This window comes from Acomys russatus, chromosome 29 (assembly GCF_903995435.1).
Source record: "Acomys russatus chromosome 29, mAcoRus1.1, whole genome shotgun sequence".
NCBI lineage: Eukaryota > Metazoa > Chordata > Mammalia > Rodentia > Muridae > Acomys > Acomys russatus.
In genome coordinates, this window is record NC_067165.1 from 46,068,128 (window position 1) to 46,088,447 (window position 20,320).

Below are 20,320 nucleotides of genomic sequence, written 5' to 3' on the forward strand. Positions count from 1 at the left end.
GAGCTTCACACCTTCTAGGCAAGTGCTGTACCAACCAAGCCATCTGCTCCTCCAACCACGTGTGTGTGTGTGTGTGTGTGTGTGTGTGTGTGTGTGTGTGTGTGTAAGACTTATTCATTATGTATACAGTGTTCTGCCTATGTAGGCACCTGCACACAAGAAGAGGGCATCAGATCTCATTATACATGATTGTGAGCCACCATGTGGTTGCTGGGACTTGAACTCAGGACCTCTGGAAGAGCAGTTAGTGCTCTTAACAACCTCTGAGCCATCTCTCCAGCTCCCATGTGTGTTTTTAAAATAATCCACATTTAAGCCAGGTATAGTGGCACACGCCTTTAATCCCAGCACTCAGGAGGCAGAGGCAGGTGGATCGCTGTGAGTTCAAGGCCAGCCTGGTCTACAAAGTGAGTCTAGGACAGCCAAGGCTGCACAGAGAAACCCTGTCTCGAAAAACCAAAAAAACCAAAAACCAAAACCAAAACAAAACAAAACAAATCCACTTTACATTTTAGCAACATCCTATATTTTTTCACTTACAACTTGTTTCCATTTTCGTTATACTTTTAAAAATCTTTTCTTAACTCAAAGCCAAAACTTTCTATTATTTTTTCTCTAAAATTTTATTTGTTTAGACCCTTTGGTCTAGCAACAGTCCTAGCTACTCAGGAATGAGGCAAGGGGATTGCATGTGCCCAGAAGTTATGGGCACATTAGGGCAACACAGCAGAAAATCCATCTTTCAAAGAAAGTTGAGGGGCTGGAGCAGTGGCTCAATGGTTAAGAGTGCTTGCTGCTCTTGAAGAGGACCAGAGTTCAACTCCCAGCACGCACGTCAGGTGGTTCACAACCAACTGCAAAGCCAGGTGCAGGGGATCCAGCATCCTCTTTTGGCCTCTCTGGGCACCTAGATACACACACACACACACACACACACACACACACACACACACACACACACACACGCGCGCGCGCGCGCGCGCGCATATAAACACACAAACCTATATAAACAAAAATGTATCTTTTCAAAAATAAAAAACATATGTAGGATCTATTTTGAGCTACTATTTATACGTTGGAGGATTTATTTGTTATTTATTTGTACGAATGTTTTGCCTGCATGCATGTATGTGTACCATATGGCATGTCTTGTGTCCTTAGAGGTCAGAAGAAGGCATCAGATTGCCTGAAACGAGAGTGATGGTGGCTGTGAGTGTGGCACCGTGTGGGTGCTGGGAACCAAACTCCGGCCCTCTGCAAAAGTAACAATGTTATAAACTGCTGGTCTATTTCTCAAGTTGGTTTTTTTTTTTTTTAATTTAATTAGAAAGTAGCTTTAAAATTGTATCTGGGGGTACACATGTGGAGGTCAGATGACAACTTGCAGGAGTCTTTTCTCCCCATCCGCTGAATGGAGATTGAACCCAGGCGGGGAGACTGAGCCCAAGTGGTCAGGCTTACCTTTACCTACTGAGCCATCCTGCCAGCCCCCCACGGCGCTTTCTTTGCATGTGTGTCTAAGTGCTTTGGCGTCATTTGTTGAGTTGTATGTGGATCTGAACTATGCTTGTGTGTGGCATGCTCCCAAGTAGGCGTCTTTTGGAAACTACTGGGGCATGGGGCTTCTGACGTCACCCATGAATCCATCCATTTATAGGTTCTAAGCTTAAAGGGTCTGGAGAGGAAGGCAGCTTCCTATGAAAGCCTGCGCTCTGCTTGCTGGGCTTCGTGAGGCAAGTGGCTCCCTCCACCACAAGTTCCTACCATGGCAGTCTTAGTGCACCCAGCTTAGCGAGCCAACATTGAGGCCTCAGAAACAGTGAGCCAAGGAAAAGCTTTCCTTCTTTTAAGTTGTGTGCCTCAAGTGTGTCTACAAAGTAACAAGCTACATGGGTTGGGTTGGTGACCTTGTAAAAGCTGACAGATCAGTTGGTGCGTCTGTTTGTTGGCTCCATGGGATCTGTCAGTTCTTAATCCCGCCCACCACACTGCTTGAGTCCCTGTTGCTTCCTAATATATTTGGGGAGGGGGACATTGTTATTTCTCTATTGTTTTGTGTGTGTGGGTTTTTTGTTTGTTTTGCTTTTTAAAACAGAGCCTCGTTACGTAGCCCTGGCTGACATGTAACTTTCTATGTAGACCAGGCTCGCTTCAAACTCAATGGATATCCACCTGCCTCTGCCTCCAGATTGCTGGGATTAAAGGCATCCCAGCTATAACATGCTTTGAAATAGATAGCATGCCTTTTGAATTCTGCGGAGTTTTGTTGGGACTACTGTGCTGACTAGTTTTATGTCAACTTGACACAAGCTAGAGTCAGCTGAAAAGAAGGGGACCTCAATTGAGAAGACGTCTTCTCAACACCCAGCCCGTTGTGGGTGGAGATGCCATTCCCTAGGCTGCTGGTCCTGAGTTCTGTAAGAAAGCAGGCTGAGCAAGCCTTGGTGAGCAAACGAGTAGACAGCATCCTTGGTGGCCCCTGCCTCAGCTCCTGCCTCTAGGCTCCTGCCCTGTGGCAGCTCCTGTCCTGGTCTCCTTTGATGATGAGATGAGATGGAAACCAAATAAATTCTTTCTCCAACTTGCTTCTGCCATAATGTTTTATCATAACAAGAGCAGCTCCAACTAAACAAATTCAGCTGCTTTCCGTGTAAGCACCAGAACCGGTCAGTTTCCATCAGGAAGCGTCCTGGTTACACATTGGATCTGCTCGCCCAGGTTCTGAAGTCCTGCTTGCTAATGGCGCTGAGCCCCAGCTCCAGAGACATAGGTCCCCTCACTGTGTCTGGGTGACGCTTCTTGGTTTTCACTGTATAAGGTGAAATATATGTATGTTGGGATGGGAAGAGATTGAAGGCTTTGAGATAAAGTAGACATAAGTGTCGAGCCTGGCCCAAGAAGAAACAAAGTTACAGAGGGTCGAGTGGGAAAAAGAACCAGGGTTCCGAAACGGAGCCCTCTGCCTGGATGGGTTGCAAAGGAATTCTTACAAGGGGAAGATTTGCCTATTTTACATAGGATTTTCTAGAACATATCAGGGAGAAACAACTCTGTTCAATGTTGTTGGGGGTTTTTTTGGGGGGGGTTGAGACAATGTCTGACTGGGTAGACTGGCCTTGAACTTGTGACCCTCTTGCCTTAGCCTTTTGAATGCTGGGTATCCCAGGTCTACATTGAAAAACTGGTTGTCATGTTGTCCCAGTTCATCACTGAGCAACAGGTCTACTGATCCTTAATTGTGGGTGAAGGTACTTGCCGTGCCACCCGGATGACCTGTGTCTGGGTCCCCAGACCCGTGTAAAAGCCACAAGCAGAGTGTAGACATTTGTAATCCCAGCCCCTCCATGGGGAGATAGGTTGAGACCAGCCAGATAGCCAGGCTTATACAACAAAGAAAAGACCCTGGCTAAATCTGATTTTAACTAACCTATCGCAAGTATTTCATTTACTACTATTCCAGATAAAAGATAAACACACACACACACAGCACACATATACATAACACGTGCACATAGCATGTGTACACACAACATACATGTACCCAGAACACATGGACAGAACACATGTACACACAGCACACAGAATACACATAGCATGCCTACAGAGAATATAACATGCACACACAACACACATGCTTGTTTGTATACCTGCCATATATGTGTGTATGTGTGTATGTGTGTGTATGACACACAGCGTGCATACCGCACAGGACATGCGTGCATACCGCACAGGACATGCGTGCATGCAACACTGTATATATAGAATTCATACACACACACACACACACACACACACACACAATGCTCTACCACCATACTTATACCCTGGACTGTTGGCCCAAGGCAGAGGAGGAAAGATGGAGAGGGAGAATTGGGATCCAGTGACAATGACAGAGGCAGGTGCTGAGGAGGCAGCCATAGGCATGAAGTAGGAGCCAGGTAGCTGGACTAATTCTCTAGTTGGGGGTGGGTGAGGAGGATGCCACACCTCAGGCTCCACTGAAAGGGCTCAGTTGTACAGCCTTGGCACCTGTCTCTGCATCCCTTCCCCTCCTGAGTGCTTCTTCTCCTCGGAAGCTCTGGCATTCCTAGAGTCCTGAAAGGGGAAGGCCATGCCCTCTCTCCCCAGGACCTCGCTGTGGGTAGGTCCTGGGCCAGAGTCACTGACGGTTTGGGCAGTGCACTTGACCAGCGTCTGGGTGGTCTGCCACACCCACTCCTCCAGAAACCCGATGCCCCTCCAGCTGGTGCATCTGTCTGGTGGACTTCCAGCTGGAGGGGCAGGGCTGCCCCCTGCAGCACAGAGCCCATGGCCGCACCATTCCCAGACTGCTGTAGGGGTGTCCCCGCCAGTCTCAGGGTTTAGCGGCAGAAGGGCCAGCTGTTCCCAGCTGCGTCTCAGCAGGACAGAGACCATGAGAAGAGGCTTTCCCCTGCTCTCGCTAACCCCCTCACTCCACTTCTGTCTACCCCAGCTCTGGAACCCACACCAGCCACTTCAGCTGCCTCCAAGGTGTGCTGAGGTGGCTGCCACACATGAACATGGGCTGGAGCCGAACACTGCCTCCTGCCGGCCAGCACTCATTTGCCCTCCCTGTTGTCCGTTTCTAGGCTGATTTCTTCCCCTCTACAAGATTTTCACACTGTCTACGTTTTTTGTTGTTGTTGGTGGTGGTGGTTGGTTGGTTGGTTTTTCGAGACAGGGTTTCTCTGTGTAGCCTTGGCTGTCCTAGACTTGCTTTGTAGACCAAGCTGGCCTTGAACTCACAGAGATCCGCCTGCCTCTGCCTCCTGAGTGCTGGGATTAAAGGCATGTGCCACCATGCCTGGCTTGTCTGTGTTTTTTTCAGAGGAGGAACTTGCCCTTACCAAGGTCACAGAGCTGACCTCTGAAGTTGAGTGGTTAGCTGTCTTGGTTCTTAGATGCTGAGGCAAATGAAGAAGGGGCGCTTTTTGGGGGGCGGTGAGGAGGCACAGGGCCCTCAGGAACAAGGTCACCTGCAGGACACGGAGGGTGTGAGTCTTTGGGTGCAGACTTGGCCAGAGTGTTGAGGGAGGTAGGGAGTGAGTCATTGTTACTAGCGGTTTTCCAGTCCCCCAGCCTCAGGACCTTGGTGTATGCTCTCAGCCCGCTCTTCTTGCCTCACCTGCGCCTGCTTTTCCTGCCCAGTTTAGTTGTCAGGAATCTAGGGAAGGAGGCCATTTCTGAGTGCTCACCTGTCAGTAGATCAGGAAGCAGAGAAAGACAAACTCCAGAGCTTGGCTGGTTCATCTTAGGACAGTGGGTGGGACCGTTGCTTCTCATTTAATGTTTCTCTCTGGGAGCTTCAGTCTCCTAGGTGATACCCAAGTATGTAAATTGACAGCCAGCAGAGACTGGCCAGAATGGAGCCACACAAGGTCAAAGGCCAATTCCGCCATCTTGGTGCACTTTCTGTGGCTCAGGGTGGCATTACCAAGACCGAGTGACCATGGAGATAGAGGCTTTTTCAGCTTCCGGTTCTGGAGGCTGAGACTGCAAGAGCTGGGTACAGCTTCTGGCAAGGGGCCTGCGTGCAGCCTTCAGCCTCTGACAGGAAGCAGGGCAAGTGGTGCTTACAGAGAGGACAGCAGGAGGAGGCTGGTGGCTGCTTCTCAGCAGCTGCCCTCACTGTGGTGAGCTCAGTTCTTAGCAGAGTTCGCTTTCTTGAGAACAGACCCAACCATGAGGGGTCCGTTCTGATACCTCAGTACACCCCAACCTACCACCCTGGGGCCAGGCTTTACCAGGAACTGGCCAGAAACGCCACTCTTTAATCATAGCCCCTGCTAAAACACTTAGCAGGGTGCCCATGGACGCAAAGCCAAAGTCCCCTCGCTGCCGGCTTCCCAGCCTTGAGGAAGGCTCTCAGAACCAGTCCTGCTAAACCCCACACTGTGGGCCACCCTGCCACTCAGGCAGCCATGGCCTCTCTGCCTTCGCCTGTGGCCTCTGGGGTCAGACCTGAAGCAAGCATCAGCCTCAACTTTCCTCAGATGTCTTTCCAGGCTACCGGGAGGCAGGTCCACCCAGCGTCTAGGTGACAGTAGCCTCTGAGAAGATGGGCCGTTTCTTCCGTTGTGCGGCTTCGCGGGCCTCACCGCCTTGCTGTATTTTCCAGTGTGTGTCTCTGCACTCAGACCTCTGAATGTCTCCAAGCGTCCGCAAAGCACATTGAGCAGCAGCGTACACTGCCGGGGGAAGAACAGACTCAGGTCCAGCTCTTACAGGCACCGCCCCCCCCCCCATCTGGAAGCCCGGTCATCAGCCCCCCTCCTAGAAGGGGCCACTTTATCTTCTCCATGGCTTTATGCTGCATAGAGTCTCTGTCTGTGGCCAAGGGGTGGAAGGTCCCATCCCCACAGCAGGGAGAGAGACAGTGACACACAAGTGATTATGTAACCCTGGTGGGACGAATGGCTTTGGGCTTCAGGAGGCCCCAGAAGAAAAGCTGTTGTTATTCACACCGCAGCTCTGTTAATGTTGGAGCAGGGAGGGGCTGACTAAAAGGGGCGAGGGTTAAGGGGGTCCGCAGAGCCTGCGCAAGTACCCCAGCATCTCCTGGTTCCATCTACACAGGTATCCCCTCGAGTGACCTCTTTTGACCTCAAAAGAGCGGAGAGCCCTAAAAACGCTCGGGTCCCAGAAGCTTGTGGCTCAGGATGGATTCGGGCTAGGAGGAGGCTGCACTTCCCAGCACCCTGCACTGGCCTGTCTATGTGCAGGCTCCTGAGGGAGGAGGAGGGTCCAGAACATTCTCCCTCAGTCTTTCTAGGGGAACTAGCCCCAGGAACTATAGGCTCACTCTGACATCTTGGCAGCCCACATGTTAGAGTAGACACTCCAACCTTCTGGGATCCCCATACTTGACCAGGCATGGAGGACAGAACACACAGGCTGTGGAGTCTGAGCCCTGACATCCCGGCCACCGTTCCTGGGATGTGGGGAGGGAGATGTGGACTCTTTCTGGTGACGGCATGCTACACAGCAGGGATAAAGCAGAGCTCAAGGCTTAACGCATCCATTACCCAAGAAGCTTCTGCCTCTGGAGGCTCCGCATCTTACCTCGTTCAGGAGGCCCTCTGTTTCTGCAAGATCGGGTTTGAACTTAAAAGTGTCACACACTTACCACCCTGGAAAGTCACACATTGAGTCTGTACAGCTACGTAATGGTCATTGTGGGGCCAGGCAGAGGTAGAGCTGATTTGAGCACAGAGTTGTTAATGTTTGCATGTGAGCTTGCATGTGCGTATTGTACCTGTGCGCCCACTAATGTACATGCTCCATTGCCGGTACACGCGGGCACTCGATACACACACATACCTGGGGCATTTGTGACTGCCGATGTGTGTGTTCACTCTGCAACACACACTGAACCAGCTGGCACCGCCAGGGCATCCCGAGGAGCAGGCGCTGATCTAGGGAAGAGCCAGAGCTCCAGGTGGGAGCCTTTCCACAATACCTCAGGGCCATAGGGCCAGTCACAACCTACTCCAAACACCAAGACCTGACAGCTGAAGGAGTCACCAGACTGCTTAGCTGGCCACGTGGGGTTCACAGCAGACTCTGAGACGTGAGTGCCATTGGCAGCCTGGAACTGATGCTAAGTCTGGGCTTTACTGTGGCTTTGTTGCAAGGACTTAAATTCTTATTTGTGTTCTTGAAAAGTTGAGTCCCGCTTTTTCTTTAACAGTTTTCAGAAGATCTAGCCGGGCCAGACTCAGTTGCTCACACCTATAAGCTCAGCATTTAGGGGGCTAAAGCAGGTAGACTGGCGTGAGTTCTAGACCAGCCTGGACTACACAGTAAGACTCTGCCTCAAAAAAGTCAAAAATCTAGATCAAGCTTGGTTTCTAGGGAAAAGAGTCAATAGGACGTAGGCTATTTTCTGTATACACACGTGTGTGCTATAGCCTGCACATACTTGTGCGTGCGTATGTATAATTTGCATATATGTGTGTATCTATACATTGCCGCTGATATTTGTGCTATACACACACACACACACAAGTATGCAAGTGTGTTCACGCAAGCCTGTGTGCCTATGAACATATGTGTTGTATGCACTCACATGTATGTTTTGTTACCTGTATACCATGGTGCATGTCCAAAATGCATGCTTCTGTGCCCATCGGTATATGTGTGTGTGCGTGCGCACATGCGCGTGCTCTATGATGTGTATACGTTGTGTGTGCATGTGTGTACTATGGTCTGTTTGTACTAGTGCATGTGTGTGCTTGCATGTTCTACAGTCTATATACACTCCTGTATGTGTCTACCTACACGATCATGCATGCCTGTGTCTACATATGTGAGCTATGATCTGTGTACACTGTGTGTTCATGTGTGTGTTTGCACAGGTGAATGGGGAGACTTACTTCAAGCAGCTGGCTCATGTGACTGTAGCACTGGCAGGTGTGCTGGGATGGAAACCTTGGAAGAGCTGAGGTTGCAGTCTGGAGTCAGGAGGCAGAACTGCCCCCTCCTTGAGAGGCCTCTGTCATATCCCTGGAGGCCTTCAGCTGACAGTACGAGGCCACCCACAGTACAGCAGCCACCTGCTTTCCTCAAAGACTACTGACTTGAGTGTTGACAATGTTTTAAAAAATCTCTACAGCAATGTCAAACCAAGGGCATCTTCTCTGAAGTCCCAAGGCCTGGGGTTTGCATGTCTTGCTCCCACGAGTTTGGGTGAGGAGAGTGTAGTTTCTTTAAAAAGAAAAGAAAAGAAAAGAAAGAAAGAAAGGAAGGAAGAATGGCAAGACTGGGGCTGGGACGCTGCTCACCGGTGCAGCATTTCCCTAAGCAAAGCACAAAAGTAAAGAAGCAAACAGTAAACTCTAACCTTAGCTATTAGCACGCATCCCCTCTGTAGCTTGACCCAGAGCCCTGGAGCTGCAGGAGCAGAACTGCCTGCAGGCTGGCCAGGAGGACTCAGGGCATCTTTCAAGGATGGGAAGAAGATATTTTGGTACTTGCTCTTCTCTGAGGCCTGGAAACGCAGTGGCCCCCGTGGGCGGCTGAGGGCAAAGGTAGAGGTAGAGCTCTGTGGCTTGGGTCACACGATGTTCAGTCTCACCACTATTTTCTCAAAATGCCCTCCTGTCTCCTAGAAAGGAGCCTGAATGAGACAGAAAATAGGGTCCTCGCTGGGATAAGCGAGGTGCAGGCACAACACCACACACCCTACCGGGGTTATTCAGGTGGACGTCTGCTCAGTTTATCCTTGGCATGTGCTTCTGTTAAGGGTGAAAACCCTCTGGCTGCTGAGTCTGAATCCTCACCCTGCCCCCAACAAGCACAGCATTCCTACCCCACTGTCAGAAGAGAAGCTAGAAGCTCCTGCTGTGGGTGGAGTTGGGGGTGACAGGAGGGTGAAGCAGGCTGCTGACTGGATGCGAATGGGACATCTACCTGCCCAGGGGGACAGGAGAGAGCTAGGTCCGCAGTCTGGCTGCTCAGGCTCTTGAGCAGCCACAGAAAGGGGAGGGATCACAAAGCCTGTGGCAGTGCTGTCTCACCAGGGACATGTGACCGTGCTGTCCCACTGGGGACGTGTGACAGTGCTGTCCCACCAGGGACGTGTGGCAGTGCTGTCCCACCAGGGATCCAGGGATGGTGTGGCAGTGCTGTCCCACCAGGGATGCGTGACCGTGCTGTCCCACCAGGGTTGTGTGGCCATGCTGTCCCACCAGGGACATGTGACAGTGCTGTCTCATCAGGGTTGTGTGGCAGTGCTGTCCCATCAGGGACGTGTGACTGTGCTGTCCCACAAGGGACGTTTGACAGTGCTGTCCCACCAGGGTTGTGTGACAGTGCTGTCCCACCAGGGATGTGTGACAATGCTGTCCCACCAGGGTTGTGTGACAGTGCTGTCCCACCAGGGTTGTGTGACAGTGCTGTCCCACCAGGAACAGGTAACAATGCTTTCAGAGAAGACCACTAAAAAGACAGTTGATTTGGAGGTGCCATCTGTCCCACCCGCTGGCATGGCTCTTGTCTGGAAACCACTGTTGTTCCACCCAGGGTCTCTCCCCTTTCTGCTAAGGGCGTCTGAGTCACGGACTATCATGGCCAGATGTGTCTTGCCTGTCCCTGGTTCTAGGCAGGAACACACAGGCACAGGGGTGGGGATGGGGCGCTCAGCAGAGTGGGCTGCCTCCGGTTATCTATCCCCAAGATAGGGCTGTCCTGTTTGTCATCTTTACCCCCTGCACGCTCCGCCTACAGCTGATATTTGAGGCTTTTATAGACACCCACTTCCTCTTCTCTGACTTATGTTCCTGGGGATGAATTTTATAGGAAACAGTCTCTGAGCTCCTGTGAGATAAAAGGCAGCCCCTGCTCCTGCAAGATGGGGCCACTCAACCCCCACCCCTCATTGATCTTAACACTCCCTGCTCAGGCTGAGGCCTCCCACACAGCTGCGGCTGTCTGCCTGTGAACCTCCTCCTGATGCGAAAAGAGCCGCCTGTGAGACTCCCCTCCGCTGGAATGGCCATCAGGACTGGGCCTCCCCCTTCTGAGATTGAACGTACCATCCTACAGGAAGCTCCTTAAGCAGGAAGGGAAACAACTCAAACAGCTTCAGGAAGTCCCTGAAACTGACCAGATTCAATAGCCCCATAGCGGGGGTCAGGTGGGGAGGGGTGTTCCGGCTCTGCCCATGTCAGTGCCACCTCCCCTGACTTCCAGAGAGTCACCCTCAGATGAAAAGAGCCAAGTTGCTAAGAAGGCTCTTAAGACCAGCTCATCTGCCTGGAAGAACAAAACCAGCTCATCTGCCTGGAAGAGGTTTAGACCAACGGAGTCACTTGGGGAAAACACCCTCCAACCTGCTGAGCTGCCTACAGGCTGTGCAGTGTGATCCAAGTTCCAGCTTCTGTGGTCTGTCGCCCTTGCTGGGGTGGGCTTTGGTGATGTAGCTGCCTTTGAGTAATTTTCTGCTTCTCTTAAGTAAACATTCACCCATATTCTTATAAGTACCCCCCCCCCCCCCGCCGCAAAAAAACCCTTCATGGTTCACCACGTTGGGTTTTGGTGGTACCCATGCCTTGTTCTCTGTGGACTTGAGCAAACATGGGTGGCGTCTCTTCTTCAGGAAAAGTTTTATCACATAACACCCTTCCCCTGTGGGTGCCACCTCTTGGTGACCATGGGTGGTACCTGGGCTTGGTTGGCGTCGTCTTCTCTGACACAGTCCCACCAAGGACCCACCACCCTTCCTTTGCCATCCTCTTCGTTCTACATTTGCCCAGAAGCCTCTCGCTCTAAAAGCTAGTGAGTGACGTCATGCAACCTGAGCAAATCCTCTGGGGCCCTCCGTTCCCAGTACCATGGCGGGGTGGGGTGGGGTGGGGGGGACGTTCACACTGCTCCCAGCTCTGACCGGTTCTAGGATACCTTGAGCAATGAGACAGGCATGGACCTGGTTTTTCAACTCACATGTGTGTCAGCCCTGCATGGTGAATCTCCAGGTTGTCTGCACCTGCGGTGAGCTAACGCACACTGCCAGGCACAGAGCACTGTGCAATCCTAGCGCAAAGAAAGAGAGAGGAAAAAAAACATGGCCGTCCCCTCCCCCATCCCCGCCATGTGGAGGGTTTGTGTGTGAAATGTTCCTCTCTAACTAGGGGAAAGAGGAGACGATTCTGGACGGGACCTCCTGCCTTCCCTGAGGCGCTGTGGTGGCTGCAGGGCCAGGCTGGCTGCAACAGTGGGCCAGACCTCCCAGCAGGCTGCCCTTCCAAGGAGGACTCTGCAGTTGGTGTCCAGCCCTCGCCACCCTCCCCCTGTCATTGGGCCTGAGGATTTCCCACTCTGGAGCCGGCATGGTGCTTGTTTTGGCTGGCCCAGTGAAAGCAGCCCATCCTCACAGACCCCGAGGTTGCATAACGGTGAGGTATCCACTTACGCTGGCTCCCCCCTTTGCAGCAAGGCCTGGGCAGCCTTCCTTGGGTGGAGCAGCCTCCCTGGGAGGTACCCAGCCCCATCAGGCTAGGGGTAGGATCTCTTGGGCCTCTTGACCCCCTGCAGCAGCTGGCAGTGCCACATGGTGCCTCAGCCTCTAGGAGCCAAGAGCAGACACCTCTGGCCAGAGTTGGCCCTTGTGGGTGTAGGCGGGCAAGGGGCTGCCTCCACCCACTGATCACATCTCTCCCAGCTCTGCGTCATCGTTGGCTCTGCCAGAGCACTGTGGGCCCTGGGTCAAGAGACAACGGCGTAGTGTGTGTGTGTGTGTGTGTGTGTGTGTGTGTGTGTGTGTGTGTGTGTAGGGGGGAGATCCAGAAAATGGCTTGCTGGGCGCCCTTGTTGCTGCCTGGACCCCTCAAGGAGCCTTGGGAGCATGGTCTGACTCCCGAGTCCCTAACGGCCCCTGGACACAGCCCAGCTGGCCCAGGTGTGAAGATGTCCCAGTGTGCAAAGCCCTCACAGCCCAGCTGTTGCCGCCAAAAGGTGGAGCCAGAGAAATAGGAGATTTGAATAATGGGAGAAAATTATTATGTCTTCGTGTGAGCTGGAGCCCAGCCTTGCTCCCCATGGGTGTGATAACTGGGGACGTCTTACGTTTCCCCATGCTCGGAGCCAAGGCGAGCCATGACAATACTCACATTGTTTCCTACGCCGGGGTATTGTTATCCGATGACAGTGCCCTGAAACACGGTTACAGAGTGCAAGATTAACCCACACGTTTTGAAGCCATGGGCATCTGTAGGGAGGACAAAAGCTGGGGCACGGGGCGCGGGCGGGGGGGGGGGCGGGGGAGGCAGGGATTAGGAAGTCAGCAGGAAATGACGAAGGCTTGACACAAGTGGCCTGATGACAGGCAGGCACACAGCTGGGCAGGGCCTGGCATGAGGGAGCCGTAGGCACTCCGGTAGCCAGAGCCCTTGGGCTACAGTGTGTTTTTTCCCATGACAAAATGAGACTGGAACTGGCTTTGGTTTCTCACCTAGGGGGGTGGCCAGGTGAGAGTATGGTCCCTGCCAGCTGAGCTGGTGGGTCTGCCTGCAGAGTCTGGGAGCGCTGCGGGTGCTCAGTCTTGGCTCTGAACAAAGAAAGCACAGGGTACTGTTGGCAGGGGCTGGGGAGGGGGCACCCGACACCAGGCTGCTAACTCAGATTTAGGGGTAGACACTAGTTTCCCATCATACAGAGGTCCAGGAAGCCTTCCATACCCCCACATGGGAGAGCACCAACCAACCAGCGCAGTATCCAGGGGTTCAACCCTCCTTGGTGCAGCTAGCCCACCGTTCTCTCTAGGCTGCCAGCCATCTGTAAATAACCATCCTGGAGAGAGGAATTGGAAATGCTGGCCCCTGGGGCCATGGTTCCACGCGCAGCCAAGCCCACCTGCGAATAGCCATGGCCCGCATCTCGGACAGGATGGAAGCTGCCTCTGAGTTAGCATGGAGTCAGCAAGGGTGTCTAGGAGGGACAGCCCTGGGGAGGGGTCCTGGCCGCCTGCCTGCATGCTGGGCCACCAAGATGGCTTCCCAGCAGTGCTTGCTCTGATTTTCTGTGTTGGGGGGTCGTCAAGCACCAGTCTGAGCTCTAAAGCGCCTGCCTCGTGAGGAGTTAGACGGGGCCCGTGTGTTTAGATTCGCTGGCTTACAGGACTCCTGCACTAGCCCTACTGTCCTGAAGAGAAAGGGGCTTGGGAGGGCTACAGGTGTGCATTTGGAGCCTACCCTGTGGCTCAAGGGGACCATCAGAGCCCTGTCTCTTACTATTTTTCCTCTCCAGAGGACAGAACAGCTGGCTGCTCAGATTCACTCTGGCCAGCTGCCTGGTGGGTACACCATCTCTCTCTCTCACACATGGATCTTCTGCCCCCAGGAACATCCCATTGGGACGTTAAAACTTCTTAGGAGGCCAGGGCCCAGGGCCAGAAGAACTTTACACCTGGGGCTCTTTGGTTCTCACAGCACACATCTGGGCAGCATCTGGTCCTCACAGGTGTGCAGAGTCTGAAACCGTAACCCCGCCTGCCAGGTGTACCCGCACTACACAGGAAAGAGCTGGGGACCACCCGAGGGACATGGGATTCCTGCTCTGCCCTTGCCAGATCTTAATTCTGTCACCGCATGGTCAGCCCAGTCTTGCCCCTGACCTCCTGGGTTACTCTTCCCCATCTTCTGCTTCCCTGAGGGGCACTTTGAACGGGTTGGCTTCCTTCCTTCGAGTGCTTGTGAGATGGTGATGCGAGCGACAACATGAGTGGGTAGGTGAAATGACGGGTAGGTGAAGGAGTGCCGCGGGGAGCCTGGGAGAATGGGGCCTCTGAGGGCGGAGGATAGCTCTCGTGGCAAGAGGCCTCCCCGGCTGCCATGACGGAGGGCCACCACCGAGCAGCTTCACACATAAGAATCTCCTCACCACGCAAAGGCTGAGCTCTGAAGTCATCTGCCACGCTCCTTCTGGAGGCTCCAGGCTTCGTCTTCTCTGTGTGCTGCTGTGTCCTCCCGCAGCACCCTTGTATGCCCACTGGCAGACTGTCCCGAATATCAGCTGCCGTCATCTTCAGATAGGCAGGGGCACCCGACCTGTCTCCATCCCCTTCCAGACCTGAATTGAGTGCTGAGATCTCAGGGTGTCACGGAGGTGTCAGTGAGAGATCCGGCCCCAGCCTTAGAGCCCACGAGCAGCTTGAGGCTGTTGCGGACAAGCAAAGGAAACTTGGTTCTGAGTACCCTCACTTAGTCTTCAGCCTCTATTTAGTCATAGGGAAAAACTTATGTTCAAGGTCCCGAGCCCTAGGGGAGCTGGGGACTTCCCAGTAGCCGAACGGATTCTGTTGTAAGGAAACGGTTGTCTGAGTCCAGTCACTTCAAGGGCAAAACCTCTCCATCCTGCTGGACAGGGTGGATTAAGTTCATGTTCTAAGGCCCGGGAACCCACGCCTATCCTGAGGGACGGAAACTCCCTCGTGTCAAAACATGATTGGACGGTGCTCCAGCCCACCCACCCCTCTCCCCATTGCTCTGTCCTTTAAACATGCTGAACGTTGTCCCTTCAGGGTCCCAGTTCAGCCCCCGGGTCTGTTCTGCAGCCCTGAGGAAGCAGAGGCAGCTTGATCACGTTTTGTCGTCTGCATTGACATGGTGGTTTTAGGTTATGTTGGATTTAAGCAGACCCCACAGCAGAGACAAATAAGTAAAGGCAGTGATATTCAGGTGGTGGTTGTGCTGTGAGATGGCCCATGGGTGATGGAGTGTGAGGGACATCTTGGCCACATATCCTTACGTAAATTTGTCTGGGCTTCTGAGTCTAGGCCTCTGAGAGTTCCACCTGCAAAATTATGAGCAGTCCTCTAGAGGAGCCTTTGAGACCGGGAAGGTGCTTCGAGCCAAAGCCCAAGGCAGGGCACACTGTAGAATACAGGGCAGCAGACGCTGTCCACACATGGAACAACCTCCTCACGTTCCAAATACTGTCTTGCTCCTGTGTGTCCATGGAAGACCACACGGGGCATATTCACGAAAACAGTCAATTACTGTATTGGTCCTACAAGTCACTTTTTGTGGCTTTCCACTTGTCATTAGAGAGCTCCTTTTAAGATGGCTGGCCCCTGTACAGATGAACATCGGTTTACTTATGTCTGGGAGGACACCACAGTTTTCTCTAAAAAAAAAAAATGGTGTCAGGTGGGGCTACTATGAAGATCGCTCAGTCGGTAAAGTTATTTACACACAAGTATGGGAGCTCAAATTTAGTTCCCAGCATCCACACAAAATGCTAGACACAAGGAGCTATGAGATGGCTCCACAGATGGTTCCACAGTTAAGAGCATAGCTACCCTTCCAGTGGATGTGGGCTCAGGGTTTGATTTATAGTTTCCTCTGAGAGTGAACGTACCATCCTACAGGAAGCTCCTTAAGTAGGAAGGGAAACAACCCAAACAGCTTCAGGAAGTCCCTGAAACTGACCAGATTCAATAGCCGCGTAGTGGAGGTCGGGTGGGGAGGGGTGTCCCGGCTCTGCCCATGTCAGTGCAGCCTCCCCGACTTCCAGAGAGTCACCCTCAGACAAAAAGCTGTTAAGAAGGCTCTTAAGACCAGCTCATCTGCCTGGAAGAACAAAGCCAGCTCATCTGCCTGGAAGAGGTTTAGACCAATGGAGTCACTTGGGGAAAACACCCTCCAACCTGCTGAGCTGCCTACAGGCTGTACAGTGTGGTCCAGGTTCCAGCTTCTGTGGTCTGTCGCCCTTGCTGGGGTGGGCTTTGGTGATGTAGCTGCCTTTGAGCCGTTTCTACCCCTGTAAGGAAACCCTCACCTATATTCTCATGTCACCCCAATAAAGCTTGTGGCTTACCAAGTTGGATGTTGGTGGCGTCAATGCTTTGGTCTGTCGTGGGCTCCCTCTCTGGAGTGAGAAGAAGTGTGTAGCATCTCCTTAGAAAGGTTCTGACCCACAGTGGTGGCTCACAGCCATAGCTCCAGTTCATGGGGATCTAGGCCCTACTCTGAACTTCTCCTGCACCGGGCACAGGTGTGCTGCCCATCATACATGCAAACAAACCACTCACGTATGTACAAATAAGCATATCTAAAATAATAAAACTAATTTTAAAGTCCAACATGGAGGCCTGTATTTGTAGTCCAGTGCTATGGAGGAGACGCAGATTATTTCTGGGGATGTTGGCCAGTGTAGCCTAAGCAGTGGTCTCCAGGCCAATTGATGGGAGACTCTGCCTCAGAATGCAAAGTGGACAAGCTCCTTGGGAAAAATAACCCGATTGGCTTCTAGCTTCCACATGCGTGTATCCATACATGACCTGCACACATGAGCACATACCTGTGCATGTACACACACACATAAAGGCAAGGGAAGAAGGGTAAGCAGTCATAGGCTTTCTATGTATTTTCCATTTCTCTGCCAGTTATGTTTTGGGAGAAGTCCACCGAGTGCACATGGAAATTCCCTTCATGAGTCAGCTGTTCAGCCCTGACTTTACTGACAGCCACTTTGTTTCCAATGTTTGAATGTGATCCTTGAAAGTGAGAAAACATGGGTCACCCACAAAGGTGTAGGGAACCCTGAACTGCTGACACCTGGTCCCAGACTCATGGACCACAGAGGCTGCACACTGTGTTGAGAACTGGCCTCCCGACAACCCTGTCCTGCCTGGCAAGGCCCTCCAGGTGAGGCCTCCTTGAGCTCTCAGGACCTGGAAGCCAGCATTAGACCTGCTGTTCAGCCTCCTGCTGACCGCTGACCAGCTCTAGGTCCTACCTGAGAGCCTTAGGATGCAGACTCCCCGGCGGCACCACCGAAGTGGAGCCTTTGGCCTCTGACCTCAGAGCTTAGCAGCTGAACAGCACCAGGGCTCTCTCAAAAGAAAGGGCAGGAGCAAGGGGTGTGGATGGAGTCACAGCAGGGTAGAAAGAATTCTGCTAGAGGCCTAGAGAGATGACTTGGTCGGTAAAGTACTTGCCACACAGTGCTGGGTAGGGAGAGACAGGAGGATCCATGGCCGGCCAGCCTAGCCTAAGTAGCAAGAACCAGGTCTACTGAGAGACTTGTGTCTCAGAAAGCAGGGTACGGATGCTCCTGAGAAGGGATACCTGAGATCACATGGACACATGCGCACGCACACACGCACGCGCGCACACACACACACACACACACACACCTCTCAAGAACAATGCTACCTCAGAGAATGAACCGAGCCTGACACAAATGCTTCACCAGCCTTCTTTAATCGAACACGGCGCGAAAGCCATGGGAGAGCTCACTTCCCAAGCGTTCCCTCGCAAGGGACAATGTGGTTACCAGGAGCATGGAGTAGTCCTTCAGAAACACCGTCTCTGGACCACAGATGCCCCAAACTCCTTGAAATCTGCAGCAGTGACCCACATCTGCTTAAAATTGCTCAGAGATGTGACAATAGAGGCTCCGATCCACGTGGAGAACCAGCGGTCAGGCGGTGCCGTGATCTTGATGGGCACCCCCTTGGAAGCCAGCTGCTCCAGGTCCTTCAGGAGCCTGTCATCCAGCCCCTGGAACAGCGTGGTGCCTCCTGACAAGATGATCTCCCCGAACAGCGTCTTCTGTATGTCAGCATCACACTTGCCTATGCTGTTGGATGTCATCTGTGCCAACCCTGGGCCTTGGGTGCCCAGCTGGTCTGGTGAGAACAGGACCTCGGGAGCCTGGTACAGCTGGTCTCCGATGTAGATGACATTCCCATCCGGCAGCTTGTACTCCCTCAGGACGTCTTCCGCCCGCCGGGAGAGTTCCTCCTCAGGCTCCAAGGCCACGTAGCAGAGCTTTTCCTTAATGTCATTCACCAGGGCCTCGTCCAGGGGACATGGAAAGGCTCTCCCACTGGCCAGGAGGAGCCGGGTGAGGAGCTCTGTGATGTCCCTGCCAGCCACTTGAAGTTTGCTGACTGCATGAGGCAAGGAGTAACCCTCAAAGATAGGGACGGTGCAGGTGATCCCATCCCCGCTGTCCACCACCAGGCCTGTGACGCAGGCAGAGGCATAGAGCGCTAGCACTGCCTGGTCTGATAGGTAGAAGGCAGGCACATGGAAGGCCTCAAACAGCACTTCTGCCGTCTTTTCGCGGTTCTCCCTGGGGTTCAGGGAGGGCTCTGTCATGAGCACCGGTTGTTCACTGGGCTTCACCCCGAGCTCCCAGTCGAAGAGGTGTCGCCACAGCTTCTCCACGTCATCCCAGTCCCTGACCAGGCCCCGCTCAATGGGGGAGTGCAGACTCAGGGCCTCCTGTTTGTACAAGGTCTCCTCCCCAACAAAGTACTCCTTCTGATTGGCTCCAGTTGAGGACACCTTGACCTTCGGGTACCCCACAATGGAGCTGGTGACGTGTCGAGGCCCAATCTCTCCAGAGAGTCCTGCCTTACAGAGCCCAGATCCATTGTCAAAAATCACAGCAGGAGAATCTAGCCCCTGTAGGCTAGACATGTCTGCAGCAATCTCTTCTGTGTGACACAGAATGCAGCCAGATGACCCTTCCTGGGCCAGCTTGTGTCACAATAGGTTTCCCTGGAAGGTCACAGGATTCCAGGGTTCCTGGAGGTACCCCAGGCACAGCTAGCAGACTGACCCCAGTGCCTGGGAACCCTCCATCCTCTAGGTGGCTGGCTTTCCTCTCAGGCGTCCCTGGCCAGCAATGCCTTTTCAAGAGTGGTTATGTAACAATCCAGTGACTTAACAGTGGTCCTTAGTAGGTATTAGAGCCCTGCGGTGTAGCTCTGAACCGCTGTGTTCCCTCAAGGGTGAAATAGACTAAAAAGCCCAGGGTGATACGCCTAGGGACCTCACATCAGGGGCAGCCTGAGGGCACTGACTCCTACAGGATGACAACACTCCACTTCCCAGCGCCAATGTTGGACAGACCCTCATAACATTTTCTTTTTTTGGAATATGCACTATTCCAGTTCCAGGAAGCCCTCAGGAACGTGTCTCCTCACTCTAACTGGCTCTGGTTCTCTGCCTCACGGTCCAGTTCAGGTCAGGGTTCCTCTCTCTCTGTATACCCTAAGGTGCCCAAGGCAATTCTTAGCCTATGTCAATATCTGCTCATGCAGTGGTGTCCCCTGGAGTTTGCGACACCCGTGCGCCCAGACCCGCAAGACAAGGTGTACCCATGGGACAATGATCAGAAACTGCTAAACAAAGACAGGGAAGCTACAGAACAAGACTGGGAAGGCGACTGGGGGCCACCAACTGTGGCCTCAGAGGTACACAGAGGCACATGCTGGCTCTGAGACTCTACCTGGCACTCAGCGTGGCGGTTGAGCCTGGCCACACCTTCCCTTTGCCTAATGATGGAGGGAGCCTTGGAAAGGTGGGTTCATCAGCCATTCTGTCCCACATTATGTGCAAAGACACAGGTAAGCTAGGCTCTTCATCTTGAAAATTCTGCCAGAATATCACATCCTGGTGCCACACCCTTCCTAGGGCCTGGGATCTTTATGTCCAGGGTTCCCTCAGTGCCCTACTGACCCTGCAACCCATCAGTAGGCATTACTAAGAAAGGTTATCCCAAGACTATGCCATTCAGACACATGGTGTTAGACATGACATAGGCACAATGTGAAAGTGAGCTGAGGACTCACAGGGAGATTTGTAGTAGACATGTGCCATGAATTAATTGGCATGAGTTCATTGCAGATGTGTACTAAAGATGTGACTTTCTGAGCACCACTGAACCTTGCAGAGGGTGTCGTCACTGGAGGCTTTGCCTAAATCAGGCTGAGGCTCAGAAGGGACAGAGAGAGACTGCCACTCTTCTATAAGCCATGTTCACCATGTCAGTTCTATCGGCACCT

At 52.8% G+C, this 20,320-nt stretch overlaps 1 protein-coding gene across 1 annotated transcript; it reads right to left on the reverse strand.

The window, feature by feature from the left end:
* Window positions 1-17,816: 17,816 nt before the first annotated feature.
* Window positions 17,817-18,950, reverse strand: Actrt2 (actin related protein T2). The gene has a single exon (XM_051171114.1). It carries the CDS (start codon window positions 18,948-18,950, stop codon window positions 17,817-17,819), a length of 1,134 nt encoding a protein of 377 aa, XP_051027071.1.
* Window positions 18,951-20,320: the final 1,370 nt, after the last annotated feature.

Coding starts and splice junctions, on each gene's coding strand:
- Actrt2 (XM_051171114.1), bottom strand. CDS start 18,950: ATGTCTAGCCTACAGGGGCTAGATTCTCCTGCTGTGATTTTTGACAAT.